The sequence below is a fragment of the Zeus faber genome (genome assembly GCF_960531495.2).
Source record: "Zeus faber genome assembly, chromosome: 10".
Lineage (NCBI taxonomy): Eukaryota > Metazoa > Chordata > Actinopteri > Zeiformes > Zeidae > Zeus > Zeus faber.
In genome coordinates this window covers 28,598,652-28,616,151 of record NC_137199.1, presented here as the reverse complement: position 1 = coordinate 28,616,151, position 17,500 = coordinate 28,598,652, and the positions used below count along the sequence as shown (strand labels likewise).

The 17,500-nt window shown below is 42.5% G+C and overlaps 1 protein-coding gene across 1 annotated transcript in view; it reads right to left on the bottom strand.

Moving 5' to 3' along the window:
* Positions 1–2,090: 2,090 nt before the first annotated feature.
* ccdc69 (coiled-coil domain containing 69) overlaps positions 2,091–17,500 on the bottom strand; it is a 17,593-nt gene continuing 2,183 nt past the window's right edge. The window contains exons 2-9 of the mRNA XM_080007939.1: positions 12,970–13,039; positions 8,421–8,599; positions 6,385–6,472; positions 6,070–6,143; positions 5,828–5,929; positions 5,577–5,696; positions 5,387–5,484; positions 2,091–4,485 (exon numbers count right to left, since the gene is read on the bottom strand). Coding sequence (XP_079864065.1) covers positions 4,320–4,485; positions 5,387–5,484; positions 5,577–5,696; positions 5,828–5,929; positions 6,070–6,143; positions 6,385–6,472; positions 8,421–8,599; positions 12,970–13,039 — 897 coding nt within the window. The 3' untranslated portion in view covers positions 2,091–4,319. The remainder of the gene's footprint in view (positions 4,486–5,386; positions 5,485–5,576; positions 5,697–5,827; positions 5,930–6,069; positions 6,144–6,384; positions 6,473–8,420; positions 8,600–12,969; positions 13,040–17,500) is intronic.

The window sequence follows — 17,500 nt, the reverse complement described above, 5'->3', positions numbered from 1 at the left end:
CGGACCCCTGGGGCCGGCCTGGAGCCTTCCAATCACCGTGGCAACGTTTGCGCGGCATTTACCTTCTTTTTCTGCAGTTTACCGCTCCTGTCGTCTTCCGCACGACCGGCAGGATGTGAGCGAAGCCTCGGCTGCACTTTCAGATGAACCACGAGAAGCAGAAGGCAGGGGCTCAGGAGCCTCTTAAGGTCACTTCAACTTTATTCACACAATATTAAAGAATCCCACCTAAAAATGCAGGATGGTCTCGTTGAGAACACCACAGACGTTTACGGTCTCAGGGTACAGTCGAGCACGTTTACTTGAGTAGAATGAGGAATGGAAGCGTCCAGTTTCCAGTTCCTTATCGACATCTCGGACACTTCTTCCTGATTCTTGATTTTAATTTGGTTGAAAAAAAAAAAACAGTATCGGGAAGTGATTCATGATGACTGCTCTGGTGAAGACCAGAGACTTAATAAAGAAAGAAAGAAATACATACTTAAATACTTAATAAAGAAAGACATTTCTAAAGAAATACATACTTACATACTTAATAAAGAAATACATTTCTAAAGAAATACATACTTAAATACTTAATAAAGAAAGACATTTCTAAAGAAATACATACTTACATACTTAATAAAGAAATACATTTCTAAAGAAATACATACTTAAATACTTAATAAAGAAATACATTTCTAAAGAAATACATACTTAAATACTTAATAAAGAAAGACATTTCTAAAGAAATACATACTTACATACTTAATAAAGAAAGACATTTCTAAAGAAATACATACTTAAATACTTAATAAAGAAATACATTTCTAAAGAAATACATACTTACATACTTAATAAAGAAATACATTTCTAAAGAAATACATACTTAAATACTTAAAGAAATACATTTCTAAAGAAATACATACTTACATACTTAATAAAGAAATACATTTAAAAAGAAATACATACTTAAATACTTAATAAAGAAATACATTTCTAAAGAAATACATACTTAAATACTTAATAAAGAAATACATTTAAAAAGAAATACATACTTAATGAAGAAAAACATTTTAGACTTTTGGATCTGTACATCCAGTGAGGTGCACAGAAGTTGGCCTGGGGGGGGGGGGGTCTAGTGTCTTAAGGTGGTTCGATTCCCTCTAGTTGCAAGTTCAGGACGACGAAGATGCTCTGATGAAGGGTTTCGCAGCGGACCCCACTCAGCTCACCATCTTCCTTTTCTCTCTCTCTCTCAGGTGTTTTTACTTTCTTCTGTCTCCTTCTCCTCCTCAAGGTGTGCAGCAGGTGGCTGGGAGAGGCCCTGGGAACGCTGGGGCAGGACACCGGGGGACGTGACCTCTCACACTCACACACACACACACACACAGCGGTGGGATTCGTGCGGCGGCGGGGGGGTTGACCTGTATTTAGCCAGGTATTGTTCGAGCTTGTCAAACAACCAGTGACACAGTGACCTTTCTTTCTCTCACACCCCTAGAGAGACACACACCCACACACACTGAGGGTGGTGCGCGTTACCTGAGCTTTGAGGCCGTGGCAGGGATGCAGTACAGCGGGTATGTCGTTATGTCGTTATGGTTTATAGTTCAGTGGACCTTGCTCAGACTTTGCTGTTATTAGGGCGAGGGAATATAAATGAGGAAAGAGAAAATTACGTTTCACGCTCTTTATGTGGGTAGTGCGGTAGTATATTAGCTTGTAAAAAATAAAACAAACAAAAAAAAACAAATTTAAACATGTCCACCGGATAACAACATTGAGCATAGAGAAAGACCATCTCATTAGATTATCATCATCCACCCATCCCATAATCCCATCATCCCATCATCCCCCCCAGCTCTACTTTGCTGCCATCTAGTGCTCAGACGCTTATATTGCAAGTACAAATCAGAGCTCAGAAACGGCTCTAAACGTGTGGCCCTTGTCGACGGTAAGGATCCAACTTTGTGCTTCAGGGCCCTTTGGCAGGGCAGAGGCTCCAGTTTCACAACTTCCTCTTGATCTTGAACAAACGTAGATAGACTGCGATCAAACTTGCATCACCACGCCAATATCCTTTCAGGCTGTCCATTCAGAGTCAAAAGCGGTTTCCGTTGGTTCTTTATTGAGGCAAAAAAAAAAAAAAAAAGTGATTGCTTGTACTAAAGGCATACTTGAGACACAATCCAAAAAAAAAAAAGTAAAACAACAGAAAAAGTTTACAATTAAGGAGCAAGAAAATTCAAAACTACACAACGTGTAAAAAGATCTCTTACACATAATTGCTAGTAAAATACTGGTCAAAGTGCTAGTGCAAGGAGAATAAATGTCAAAAACACTGACTTGCCTTTTTTGGTTGAATTAATGAAAAAAAAAAAATAATCCACTGTCCTCATCTGAAATAGAAAAATAAATCCTAAACTGACAAAATGATTTTCCACTAAAGTAACAAAATATATCAAGTCAACACAACCGTCTAGTTATAGAGATTTATGCATGTTCAGTGATGATACTATCGGCATTGTTCAGTGATTATTCTGCAACTGTTTAATATAGCATTTCTTGTCATGAAACTTCAAACTTCTGATCGACCTTGTTAAACATGGCTCAAGCGATGAGGAGAAAAGTTTGTAACATCCGTCTTATTTTCAATTCCATTTAGCTGCAAATGACAGTACGCGGTCGTGGAGACTTGAAAAATCGTATTAGCCTTGAGTTTCCCAAACGAAGGATCGTAAAGATGAGGAAATCTTTTTTCCCCTACAATTTGCCTCGAGCCCTTGTGTAGAGGTACAATGTTTTTACCTGACAACCGAAACTAAGCCGCAAAACGGCAACCATGGCGACGGAAGCAACAAGGTCTGATCGATAATGGCTCAACAGGTCCATAGTTAGGACGCAGGTAACACAACGAAAGGCACAGGTGAGAGTACACAACGTAGATGGAGCTCCACTGGGCATCGTGTTCAAGAGCCTAAACACATGACACACGTTAGAAAACCATGACTGAAAACTTGTGAAAAGGCTGAACGACGTTGCACTGGATTGTGGAGTTGAACTGTTCCTCAACATTTCTGGGGCGTGAGTGGGTGTCCCTGCTACTTTTGTTGTTTTGCTCAATGAGGAAACGGAGTAAAAATAAAACACAATGTTTTTCAATTTGCTTTATTTAGAGGAAGGGGACACGTGATCGATCGCCCGCGGCTCCCTCTCCAATGTCTTTAAACTTTGTTGGTTTTGTCCCTAGCGGGGCCATGGGTTATGCCACTTCAAGTAGGGAGAGTAAATCACACCCGTGACCTCGATGGTGGTCACAAGTGCCTCGAGCGTTTTCGGTTTCCTAAAAATAAAATGGAAGAATTCACACCCATTTACCAGGACTCCCCAAAATGTCGCCATTATATAAATTGGGAGTATCACCTTCAAGGGGCACTTTTAAAAAAACAAACAAAAAAAAAATTTCTGTAGACGGGGACATAAAAGGGGATTTGGAAACGTTTAAACCCTCCCACTATAACAATTTGGGCTCGTTCTCTGTGCTTTACAGCGTTCTAAAGAGGGCTGGGAGGTCTTCAGACTGGAACCACAGCGGGAACCTCGGCTGGTTTCATGAAGAACGTCATGACTCAAACGACGCAACGGAGGTAATTCCTCCCAATCAGAAGGCCCCGGACGTTCCCAGGCTCAGTTCCCGTACGTAGAAAAGCTGCGTGGATGTCCAGACACAAACAAACAAGTTTGTGCACTTTTTGCAGCGAGGACGAAGAAAAAGGGTTTGATGTGAAATTCTCGCCGCCCCCACGGCGACAACCAAAAACGCCTCTGAGCAAGGCATGGAAACCGACAACCTCAAGCTGAACTGCTGGGCGGTGGCATCGGCCGCGTCCTGAACGTGAATCTCTGTGACACAGCTGGTCCAGACTCAGGGAGATACTGAAGGAACGCAAACCTGAACTGCAAGCCCCCCCCCCCCCCCCCGGACAAACTAAAAAGCCCGCTGTCCCTACGCGGCCCCACCGCAGCCGTTCAGCGAGGGGAAGGAATCCCCCTGAACGTCGGAAGTTTGGAGCCCGGGTGTGGAGCTGGCAGCCTGGTTTGGGACTGAACGGCGTTGGAAAATGGCGTCCGTGCTGGTTTGTGGTATAATCTCAATCCGGACGGATCCGCTCAGGAAGCGCGGCGTGGTCGCTGCGTCCTCTCAGGCACCGTGGTGGAACTCGAAGGGTTTTTTTCCCTCTTTGTTATGGCTTCAATCCCAGGCCGTGCTTCCATCTCCAGGATCCTGGTTTTGGGAGTTTTTTTTTTTTTTTTGGGAGGGGGGTGGGGGGTGGGGGTCAGGGTGCGACCTCGGTCACCAGGGCAGGCATGTGGATGGTGGGACAGGAGTCTCTGTGCCGCAGCCGGAACACCAGCTGCTCCTTCTCCTGCGAAAGCTTCTGGTTGACGCCGGTCTGCCTCCCCAGCGCCACCTTCAGGTCCTGCTGCTCCTTGGACAGTTGCCTGGGGCGCAAAGACAAAACAGAATGAGCACAGACACGGATACAGAAAACACATGGAACAATGAGAACATATTGCTAGGCTATTATTTCTAATTTAATTTGACTGTAACTCAATTATTATACAATTGTGTTGCCTTAAATGTTTTTTGTACATTTTATTTTACTTTGCAATGCTCAATATTTGCCACTCTTAATAGTTAGAATTATTTTTTCCAGACAGGATTAGAAAAGTTAAAACAAGCAATGGAACAATATCCTTTCTGGCTTCATCTTGAGCTGATAAAACATATTGCCCAGTAGGGGGCGGTGACGCACTATGTGAGGACGTTAATACGGATTTGTGAAAGGATAGAGTCATAGAAGATGCTTTTGACAAGTTATTCATAACTCATCTTAATCCATATTGACATAGAACATAAATATGGGATGAATATATTCGGATTCTTCTCAAAATATGTTCTCCCGGGTGTGTCTTAAACCCAGATGTACAATCAGAATCAGACAGACGGTTTATTTAAACGCTACGTGGCCTCATGTTTAACGTCATAAATCGGCGCTGATGTATAGACTAAAAACCTGGAATTCAATCAATTCCCTACAGAGTAGAGGTAGAGTAGACACCCCTGTCCTTCTCTTCTGGAGGAACAACTGATATCACTTCCTTTTGGAGGAAATCTGTTATTTCCCAGAACATGGATTCCCTCAATTTCCTGACAGATGGCTTTTTTTTTTTTTTTGCATAAGCATGCATCATGTGAGACTGGGCTGTTAAACCTCTTCATTCCCCCAGAAACCCTCAACTCTATGATGTCCATCCCGTGCTCAGGTGTGTGTGTGTGTGTGTGTGTGTGTGTGTGTGTGTGTGTGTGTGTGTGTGTGTGTGTGTGTGTGTGTGTACGTACTGGATCAGACTCTGGTAGTTTTCTATTCGGACGTGCAGGTCTTCGTTCTGCTGCAAGGTGTGAACGATCTGCTCCTCCAGCGACAGATTCTTCTCCGCCTAAAAAAACCCCCAAAAAAACACAGCGTACGGTTACCGTCCTGGCAGGATAAACACACACGTGCATTCCTACACACACACACACACACTACCAGCGCCTGCAGCTGGTGCAGCTTCCTCCCCTGCTTCTGCACGCTCTCACTCTTCATCTCGATGACAAACAGCAGAGACTCCTGCTCCGACTCCCAGAATGCACCTGGGCTGCCATGGGCCTGGAGGGAGAGCCAGGGAAACCAGCGATTTACTGCACAAGCGGATAGAGATACATCGCAGCCAGAGAGAAAAGGAACGAGATGGGTGTCAGAAGCAATGGAGAAGGTAGGTGTCCAAATCTCCTCTCCACCTGTATGTTCCTCTCCAGGTCCTTTTTAAACGTCGACTCCTGTACTCTCCTCTTCAGATCGTTGTAAACCTGTAATTCTGCCGTCAGCTCCTCCACCTTGACCTGGATTTAAAACAACGCCGAAAGAAGAGGCAAAGCAAATCAGAGATAGATATCTGCAGTTGATTTCACTGTTTAATATTGCCAAAACAAACCAATTACGATACCAACAAACATATCCACACTTTTGCTCTGATTTGTACCTTCAGTATGATCTCGGCGGCTTGGAAGCTCTCGGTCAAAAGTGCCTTCTCTTGGTGGTGCAGTCTCTGAAGCTCTGCACACAGGGAGAGACGGGTCATGCGCGAAGACAAACTTCTATCCATCATCAATATTTTATGGAATGAATAAAAAAAAGAAAAGAACCCAGCAACAAATTCACATAAAAATTTCAGTCCAATGATTCCTCGACTTTCCTTTGCCGCACTCAAAGTATTTTTAAGTGAACCCGCCAAACAAGCACCGCATTTGGTTTTCAGCAAAGACGAAAAAACCACGGCACTTCTACGGTTCTTTACCTGCGGTGCTCCTCTCGTGTTCCTCTGTGATCTTCTTACTCTTCTGCTCGTGTAGAACGTTCAGGTCGGCGGTGGTTTCTGTCTTGACCTGCGAAGGAAGAGAAGTTTGGAAGTTTTTGTTTATTTTATTTGACGTCGACAGTCGACTCTGACTGTAAGTAACCAATGTGCGCCAAAAAAGTTTCGGAAGAGCAAAAGAAAAAAACAACTTGACCCCGATGTGACCATTAATGTGATCAATCATTCGAGAGAACTTAAATCCCGCTTTGTTTACAATTCCTCTAAATGGAATGGAACCAGTCACTCTTCACCTCCGCTGAAGAGGATCGATTACCCAGAATGCCGTGGGTGCGGCGCATCTCAACGCTGTTCAAACAGGTTCGAGTTGAGGCCAGATGTAAATCCAACAGGGCCGCTGCCGTGACTCATAGTAAACAAACACCGTGAGAAGAAAGAATCGCCCACAGAGCAGCGCTCTTCACTTTGTTGATTGGGTTTGATTACGTGAGCGTGACGTGAGGCCTCTCCTCCTCTGCAGAGCATCAGGGCCATCGAACAGAACCTGCTCTGTTGGCGGCGCTGGGGCGTGTGGGAAGACAAAACGAGGCCGTATCAGTCATCCATGAACGACACCACAGCCCGCCATCGCACAGAACTCCAACCTGGAGCCAAGAAGACCAAAAAACAAAAAACAAACAAAAACAAAAACCCCTTTAAAACTATTCGGGGGCCGAGCCGAACGGAGAGTCCGGGGAAGCGCTGATGGGATTTGCCCACTCCGGGAACGTTGGTTCACTCAGGCGTCATCTTGCTCAGGCTCCCAGGCCGTTTGTGACATCTCCATCTTCCAAGGGGGAGTCGTCGTCGTCGTCGTCGTCGTCGTCGAAAGCTATATCCGACAGGTCACCATTTACATTTCACACTGCAATGCATTAAAAAACGCCATTTGAGCGGTCAATGTTGTTCCAAACGACACTCCAAAATGCCAGGGAACAGAAAGGTGATATTCAGCTTAACGTGTCTATGCGTGCGCCGTCCAGCGCTCCACAAAGTAATGATAACACGACATGACGGGTCAATGTTCTTTACAATATAAACACAATCACCAGTTGTACTGACGCCATTTCATGGAGTATAATGCTGGGTATTTCAGTCCAATTTGTCTGAGTCTTTTGCAAATTTAAGCCTTTAAACAAGACAAGGCAGGCTTGAATTCAACCAAGTACAGATCCAGCATGGACAGTAGATCCAGCCGGGAGCTTCCCGGTACAACCACAGGACTTCTTGCACTTCAGCTTGGATCTGAACTGGTGAATGAAATGTAGTGTAATGTAATGAACGTCCAACAAAAGACGCATTTCAAAATGGATGCTTATTACAAAGAATCTTGAAGATTGAGGGTTTCCTTCACAGGCATCCAGCCAGACACAGTATATAGTTAGTAGTTAGATAGTAAGCCCTGAGCGGTCATATGGGACCGGTCCTGTGTAATGGAAAAGTGTGACTTGTTTATTGCTCGCAGCAGCTGCAGACGACCTGACGTCATGCCTCAAAACGCTGCGGCCGCATGACCTGAAGCAACACGTTCTTCAACCAAAAACTTTTATATTTTGTACCCACAACCATACTGTCACTCAGCCCCAACTACTGCCTTAAAACCTGGCCTATCCTGCGCATAGAATCACATTTTGTATATGACAATTTTTGTCATCAATTTGGCTGTTTCCTATATTTGGCTTTTTTGTTTTTTTTAGACACCAATTTTACCAGGGACAAATTCCTTGTATATTAAAATGTACTTGGTCGAATAACCACATTCTGATTCCATCAGATAAGTAATTAAGGTAAATAATTTTTAAATTTCAATATGAATAAAGAGTATTATTTTCTGACTGTCAATGCTTTATGAAGTAGATAATAACAGAGAAGTGATCCCGACAACTGGATGGATGATTTCAAAACACGAGGTTCCGTGGGGAATATATGCTCTTAATCATCACTGACCACAACATCTTCCTCCTCCTCCTCCTCCTCACCTGGTCTGTGATGCTCTGAACCAGGGCGCATACGTCTTCGTGGGCGTGGACACTGAGAAGTTCCGCTCTCTCCTGGGTGCTCCCGGCCGACAGAACCTCCTTCAGGATCTTCAGCTGCCACTCGAACCTCTCCAGCTGCTTCTGCACGCACACATCCAGGTTCTCTGGAGGAACTTTGCCTGGAACACACACACACTTAAATTTAATACCTTTTATACCATTTTAGCAAAATTCAAGATTATTATTTTTGATGGAGTATTAGGTTCAGCGGCAGGCTTAGGAATTTATGAAAAAATGTTGGACTGACGCAGAAGACAAAAATCAATGTATGGATGAATAAAACCACTTGTAAAAATGAATTCAAAACATAAGACTTTTAAAGGACCTGCAAGACAACGCGTGGAAGTGATGGGATTCTCCAGTAATTAAAGGAGGTGGGATTAACCATCATTTTGCAAATGGTCATTGCTTTTGGATGTTCCCTCCATTCCAACAAGTCGACAGAAGCGTTGCACCAAACAAGTTTCTGGACTTCCCTGCATATTTGCTCTGATACTGTAATTCTGAACCACCACATGTCTAGGGCCGGGTGATAATGACAAACATTTTTGGTGAAAACCTTGATAATTTCACTATATTTTGTGGATGAATTTTGGTGCTTTCATAAGTCACAAGAAATACAGTATTTGAGAAACAATCATTAGTAACCAACCAAATAACCAAAATCCTAGACTCTACCTAGTCCAATATCACAATATCCATATTATACAGATATATCGCCCTACGTCGGTCCCTCCAATACCCATTTTACACTGGACCTGCTGTATGTGATGGATTCCAGAGGTCGAGGGACAGGGAACATGCTGTAATAGCCCTCTACATAAGGGATGGATTTCTGAACAACGCTGCTTTAAATGCTGTACTTCCTTCAAGGGGTTAAACTTTTAAATCCCACGCTAGCATGACCTCAACTTCCTCATGATGGAGAGTAACGGTGGAACCAAAACAACAGGCTTCGATTCAGCCTCTGAAAAACATGAAGGCACACGCTGACGGCAGAAAACAATCATAAATCTCCTTGCCCATTATCTAACCCACTCTTTATTACATGCACATGTACACACATGCTCACAATCACATGCAGTCACGCTCTGAAACACACAGCAGTGTGTGTGTATCTTAAAAAGCAGCAATTTGTTATCATGTGTATACATATGAACATATTGATAATGATATGGCCCCATTGTACTTGTACATATGCGATTTCTGAATGCTTACTGTCATTTTCCTTGAAGAATAAAGAAGCTTTTACTCCAGTTCTCCACTGTGTGGACACCATGAAAGATATTGACATATTAATATTAGGTCTATTTTTGCTTGGAGAGTTTGAATGTGAGTATTGACGTTATGAAATTGTTTAATGCAATATGACTTCATTTCCAGAAATGTAAGACTTGGAGTCGTGCTGGCTGGCACGCACACGCACACACACACACACACACACACACACACACACACACACACACACACACAATGCTGGGAAATTTTGCATTTCACATTTTGTTTTTTTTAAAGGGGAAAAACTGGCCTTTTTATAGCTACATGTGTGACAATATTTTGACAAGTTCAAAAATTGTAATATTAAACTGAACTACTTATAAAATCACTTAAAGAACTGCAATACATTTCAAATTGGAATTGAATTCATAGTCTGTGCCAGTTCCTCTCCATATTATTCATGACTTGCAATAGAGTGAAGCGGGGAAGCTCGCTCTCCAAAGACAGAGGATAAAACTAACCCTCTTTCCCTTTTCTCTGTCCCCCTTCCAGCCTGATGTACAAGGTGCGGGTGGAGCAGCTGGGGTGAGCCGGGACATTTATAGATGGAGGGAAAATAAATGACCCCTGGACAGGTCGGTACACAGTTTGGCAACGGATCAGCTGAGCACGGAATGATCTGTCACGCTGAAGCCAAGGGGAAAGTTTATACTGCACGCCAGTGATGTAGGTGGTATGATGACTGCTAATACTTAACTATAAACTGTTGTTATCCCAATATCTTGACCCGTTAGATATTATGACAAAGTATCAGAAACAAATTCTCATTTGTACCATTGAAACTCTTGGAATAACATCAGAATCAGGCTTTATTGGCCAAGTACACTGACATATCTACGAGTAATTTGTCTCTAGTTTTTACTTTTATACAGAATATACTGTAAAATAAAAAGGAAACACACACACACACACACACACACACACACACACACACACACACACACACACACACACACACACACACACACACACACACACACACACACACACACACACACACACACACACACACACACACACAGGCTCCAATGGGTCCAATGAGGTCTGCAAATAGTAATGATAAATAAATACCCAAATATTGACTTTTTACAGTGGACTAATGTATGTCTGAGTGTATGTATGAAGACGTGAACATGACGTGCACAGTTTAAACACACAATGAAGTAACCACCAAAAAATATATATATGTTTCAGATTTTGCTTTGCAACCCTTTGACTACCACCACGTAATGCTTTTGATCATTTTGGGAAAGCATTAAATGACAAATGAAATTTCTCCGGCCTCGTTAACCTCAAAGAATTCATGAAGAAGTCAAAGCCAAATTGAGTCACTCAGGATGTGACGCCGTGCAGCTCTGAGCTCATCTCACAGCACACCGTTGAGTCGTCTCTCGAGGTGACACATCGTCCTGTTGCCGCTGTATTCTGTTTTTTTAGCCACATTTACGGTAACGAAAAGAAGGAAGTCAAATGGTCTGTAATTTACTAGACATCAACACGTCTCCTGGTCGCCAAAACAGACCATATCCCACGCTCCTAAAATATTTTGTTTTTATACTTTGTGTATTTCTATTACAGTTATACTGTTTGTCACTATACAACATAAACAGTCGCCATGTCCCATAAACCCATACATACTTTAAATACTTTGACACAATTTTAGTTTGTTTGCTAATTTAACTTAAAAGGTGATATTAGAGTAACCATTACTTGTAGATAGAAAAAAAAAAAGCCAAAAGGACACATTCTCGTAAAATGTCCATTCTTCTGGCGTAATGAACCCTTTCACAGAAACCTCAAACGTGGGGGGGATAAGATTCCAATTTTCTAATAAAGATCTTTGCTGTATATTGGGCGAGGCATCGTTGAAAATCTTCAAAAGAACGATAGATGGATTTTTTAGATTGAACAATAAGAAGTAAAATAGAAAAAAAAAAAAAAAAAAATACAATTTACAATATACAATAAACCTAAACATAAACCATAAACAACCTCCAAACGAACAAGAAAAAAAATAAACAATAACCTTAAAAAATAAACAAGAAAAACGTGTCAATGAACAATAAACCTAAACAAAACAAACAATAATCAATAACCATAACAACAAAACCTTAACGATAAAACAAAACAAAAAAATCCATGGTGAATAACATAAGCATTGAATGTTGACGCAGAGTGCTGCACCCGTCTCAACCCTTTGTTTTTCAGTTTATGTCCTAACTAATTTGATACAGGAGACTTGCTTGGATCCCAAACCCACCATGTGATTCACAAAAGGATAATAGCAGTGTGGCTGTACCCATCCTTCCCAAACGAGCGCTTTCTCCTCGTGCTCCTTAAACTGTACAACATGCTCATAAATGGAAGGAAGTGCCGGTTAAGTGGCTGTTTGTTGCCGGTTAAGCCGTGAGTCACAGCATGACAGCAGATGTTTGGAGCCTTCAAAAAGCAACGCCTTCCATCGTACAATGAAACAACAAGAATTACCGCCTCGCGGTTCTATGCTTCCGCCAACCAGTCAAATTGCAGTTTACACTTGACCTTTGACCCCAAAATTCGAATCAGTTCATCCTTGAGTCCGAGTGGACGTTTGTGCCAAATTCGGAGCAATTCCCTCAAGGCCTTCCTGAGATATCGTGTTCACGAGAATAGGACGGACAGCCCGAAAACATAATGCCTCTGGCCTATGTTCCATAGTGAATATTTATTCCACATTTCCGCCCCCATCCCATAATCATCCTTCTTTATTGGCTGATAATCTCAAGCATTGATTTCCTTTCTCTCTCTCTCTGTCTCTCACACCACTTCTGCACCGATCAATCAAATAAGAAAAGGGAACCTGAATACCCAAATTCTTCTTGACAGCTTGGAGGAATTCACTATTTTCAGAAACAATTACAATTAATATTGCGAATGATATATTTCATAAAATGCATCATTCACAACTTTTCTTTTTTACTGTTCTTCACTTAATATTATAAAATGTTTGGCTGCTGGGTCAACATTAAGCAAGCTTGAGATATGTGTATGAGTTCAGATGACATGAAATGAGCATTTACCAACATTTCCACCTAATGGCTGATCACAGAATCCAATTAATCGGTGTTGGGCAAAAAAATTTAAATAAAAATAAAATTCTAAAAGTCATATTACCCAGAATTAAAATTGAAGGTCCACAAATTGAGGTAGAAGACAAAAACAGTCCACTCACCACTTCCTACATTCTGGTGCTTGTTGACCTCCTTCTGGCTCTTCTCTCCTTTCTTCCCTTTGTTCTTCTTCTGAAGAGGGGAAGAAAGTACAAAATGACTCATTAACCCCATAGTCATTTATATTACACTATGATGGTGTTTTTACAAGCAGGAAAGAGAAAAAGTAAAATAAATAATAATATGCTCAAAGGAGCGCAAAGAGCGGAAGGAAGTGGTTTTATGGAGCCCGGTGCACAGTGTGAAGTACTGCCAATTTGAGGAATTAATTCCTGGTTGTGCTCAATAGCAGGAGAACAATGGTGCCAAGGGTTCCATCCACGGTGGAGCTGAACAGGTTGAACATGGCACCAGCGCCACCTCAGTTTGGGGTTTAGTGGATTGAGCATCACGGCACTGATTATACCACGGTTTGGGGTACGAGGGACTCATTTGCATAAAGTTGGCTCAGCTTTGGTCACCGTGGGCCGCGTTGCAGGTAATCCCCCGCATGCAACACACACTGGCACTCACTCTGCCCGATTAGCTTTTCCCACATTAGCTTCCTCCTGCTAAGTCCCACCTTGGGCGAAGGTGCGGCGGCTCGGCGGTGAATTGGAGCAGCGAGGGGCTTATGAAAGCGGCTGACTTGACCCTGATCTGCAGCCTCCCTCTGATTAGTCCTCACATTGTTGGAACGCAGCCTCTTCTTTCTCTCCCTCTTTCAATTACATAACTCGGTACACACTGGCAATTGGAAAAGCCTGAATGAGGACGGGTGGACTAGATAATGCGCGTGCGCGTGTGTGGAGACACTGTTTGTTGTTGATGCAACTTCCATGACACCCCTCCACTAATAGATGGACCCAACAGATACACACGCATTGATTTGTTGTAAGCAGATACACTACCATAGATAACATGTGATTGGTAGCTTATGTAACATCAGTTTGTCATAACAAACAAAACGACATACTACATAGACACTACAAAAACAAGTCTTTTGGTTTCTCATGTCACAAGACCACAAATATGACCCAAGTCTTACTCAGTTCCAAGAATAATGAACAACCAACCACATACTGGGACACTTTGGCTGTTTGGTTAATTTGTAGACTTTGAGTAGCTTCATTTAGTGGCATCTGAAGCTACTCTAAACATTACTGTAGAACTTTATACAAGTTCTATCAGTTTTTGAATGTGTTTGTAGGCATACAAACTAAAAGTAACTTCACTTCAATATGGAGTCGCCTGGTAAAAGTGTGGAAGTCAATTGATAATTTGGGGTTAAACCAGCAGACGACTAATTTCCCTAGCATTTACACGGGTTGTTGTTTAGACACAAATATCAGATCACATTCTACAAATATTTGTAGCCTTATATAACAACACCGAAACATCCAGAGACAGGCAGCTCCCTCCAAACCATTACTCCACACCCACATGATCGCAGGCAAACTCTTTTTTCCTGCGATCGCATGCACCCCAAAACACATGTATGTAGAGGGCAAGGCCAGCAATGTGCCAACACATAGACACCTATGTGTATTATTTGCACAGGGACACACACACACACACACACACACACACACACACACACACACACACACACACACACACACACACACACACACACACACACACACACACACACACACACACACACACACACCATTTTGTTTTTTTAACAGTGTGCAGGACAATAAATATCCCTCCTTTAAACAGAAAGTCGGTGACAATGTGGACATGAGTTTGGCATGTGACGCACTGTGTTTTATAGTCCATTTTAAATAGCCGTGCGGCAGAATCATATGAGGCGCTGGAGAGTCTCTTTACTTAAAGAAAAGCAGAACGCACAGAGCGCTGCGTTTACAGTCGTGTTAAGCAGCGGAGGACCGCGATGTCGAGGGTGGGATACTCCCTTGCAGCAGGGCTGGTGTTTCCCCCTCTTCTTTGCAATGGAAAATACTTTTTTTTTTTTTTTCTTGATTTTGACATTTTAGAAGTGGGCTTATCACAGTTTTATGGGTGATAAATAAAAGTTAACAGGCTGCTGCATGTGTTTGACTGTCCCCCATGGAGGTCTGGTTGTTGCTGTAGTCCGTACAAAGACTGACTTATTGTGCAAACTGTTAGCATGTCTTAACACTAACAGCTGAAAGGCGATTTCTGAATGTTTACTGTTATTTTCCTTGAAGAATAAAGAAGCTTTTATTCCAGTTCTCCACTGTGTGGACACCATGATAGATATTGACATATTAATATAAGGTCTATTTTTGCTTGGAGAGTTTAAATGTGAGTATTGATGTTGTGAAATTGTTTAATGCAATATGACCCAATATGGCTTCAGTTACTGAAATTGAAGACTTACAGTCACACACCCACGCACGCACCCACGCACGCACCCACGCACGCACACACGCACCCACGCACCCACGCACACACGCACGACAGAATGTCTGTTGCACCAGCAAATGTTTAAAATTTTGCTTGTGGAAGGCAAAGAGAAGCTAATTCACATCCTGCAACTTCAGTGAGAAAAGGAAACGTCAACTCCGGGTTTAAACCCGCAAAAATTTGAGCCATGAGACAAAACCCTTTTCTGTGCGTCTCCAACATGTTAAATATCTCAGGGAGACGAGGCTAACCCCTCGGCCATGGGCGCCATAAATAATATTTTCACCGGGAGACTCTTGTAGGAATCATTGAAAACATCCAAAAACCTGTCGGGGATTAACCCTGGCTACGCAGCGCCAGCGTCTGCCATCTATTGAGGACGGGAAATTAATACCAGGTCTGTGGTTTAGTTATAACCCAAGAAGCAGATTTTGGAGTCATCTCATTAACTCACGGCTGTAGACCAAACTTAATGTGGCTGAAATCTTTCATGGCAGACTGGGCTCATTTTATCAGAGGGAAACACAAATTTATTGAGGAGATATACTGAAGTGGTCTCGCAATAAAAGGGAAGCGCTAGAGCCATGGCCGCTTCTATTTCCACTGCTGATGATCAAAGGCTTTCAAGTATGTCATTTTCAGCAAAAGTATATTAGAAGCTCAGGAATAACAGTACATTTCAGATTCAACTGACGTAGTGAGCGGAGAAAACTTGTTTAATACTTGGCTGCTAGAAATGTCTTAATGCTTGGAGATGGACACACCGCAGTTACTCTAAAACTACAAATATCAGCCGACCGTCCTGTTTGGAAGCCATTACAAGTCATCTCGCAATTGTTCTGTCTGTCTCGTTATTCCACTTTGTAAAGTCAAATGCATTGTGTGCACTTCTGTCATACACATTGGGTCCCTAGTTCACTTCATACACAAAAGTTGAAGGGAACTACAGGACCCATTTGGAGTGGGAATCTGTATCCTGTCACGCCAAAAGATGACTGCTGTTGCTCACGTGGAGCCACGCTGGTTATAATTCACCAGATTGACCATTCCACACCACCCGTCTTTACATTACGTTTACGCAACAGAAGAACCGCATGAAAACACAACCTGCGGGAGAACCAATTTGAGGAACATCAAATCTGCTCTGTGTAACCCTACTCCCAAGAGTCTATCAAATGGTTTTTTTTCTTTTTCAAATTATCTTCATTATGTCTTCACATACTAACTACTAACCTCAGCGTGCAGCCCATCACTATCGTTCTACTACGACACACAGGGATGTCGTCTGAATACGGGTACAAAACCAAAAGCTAAATTTTCTCAAAAAAAATTGCCCTAGGCTATTGAGTGCATGCTTATTTCCACATTTATCTGATTTAGTCGGCTGACATCACCATAGGCCCACACACACTCACCTACGTCCAAGGGGGTGGTGGGTGTTATTATGACCTCAGTGCACTATGAACCATCTGTGAACCTCCAGGGAACTTTCAGTGCATTCCAAGTAGGAGTCCGGATGAATGCATATCATCAAAATGTTAATGTAGGCCAAGGCAAAATGCTTAATAATAACAACGTGAAATTGGGAACTAAAATGGAATGGCTTTACATGCAGACAAAGCATTACAATTTGTACAATTATGGAACACTGTTTTTATAAGTATTTTTAAAAGGAGGAAAAAAATGTTGGCCCGGTGGGCTTTACTTCAAATTAAAAAAGGAACAATTTTCAGGGGATAAAATGCTTGTTCGAGATAAAAGTTCATATATTTCTTGTTTGTTGACCCATTGGATTGTTATGTGGAAAACCATTCAACAAACAGCACCCGGTGCTGCTAACAGCAAGATAAGACAAGACACAGTATGCAGCCACACGCCTGAAGACATTTAGGAAACCAAACACCTGTTCCATTTCTATAGCCTGCCATTATTTTTGTACGTTTCTCGGTGTCGAAACAGTATTTGGGCTACGGCGCCGCAGAGCTGCCATCGCTGTCTTCGTCTTCCCCAGCTCTCTGGTTCACACCCGTCCAGTTGTCTGCGTCAGGCAGCCGACAGATGGTTTGGTGATCGACGCTGAGAGCCTTCCCCGGGTCACTCGGTCTGAAATCCATCTACATCTGCACCCCAGATGGACTCAAAAAAATACAGTATGTA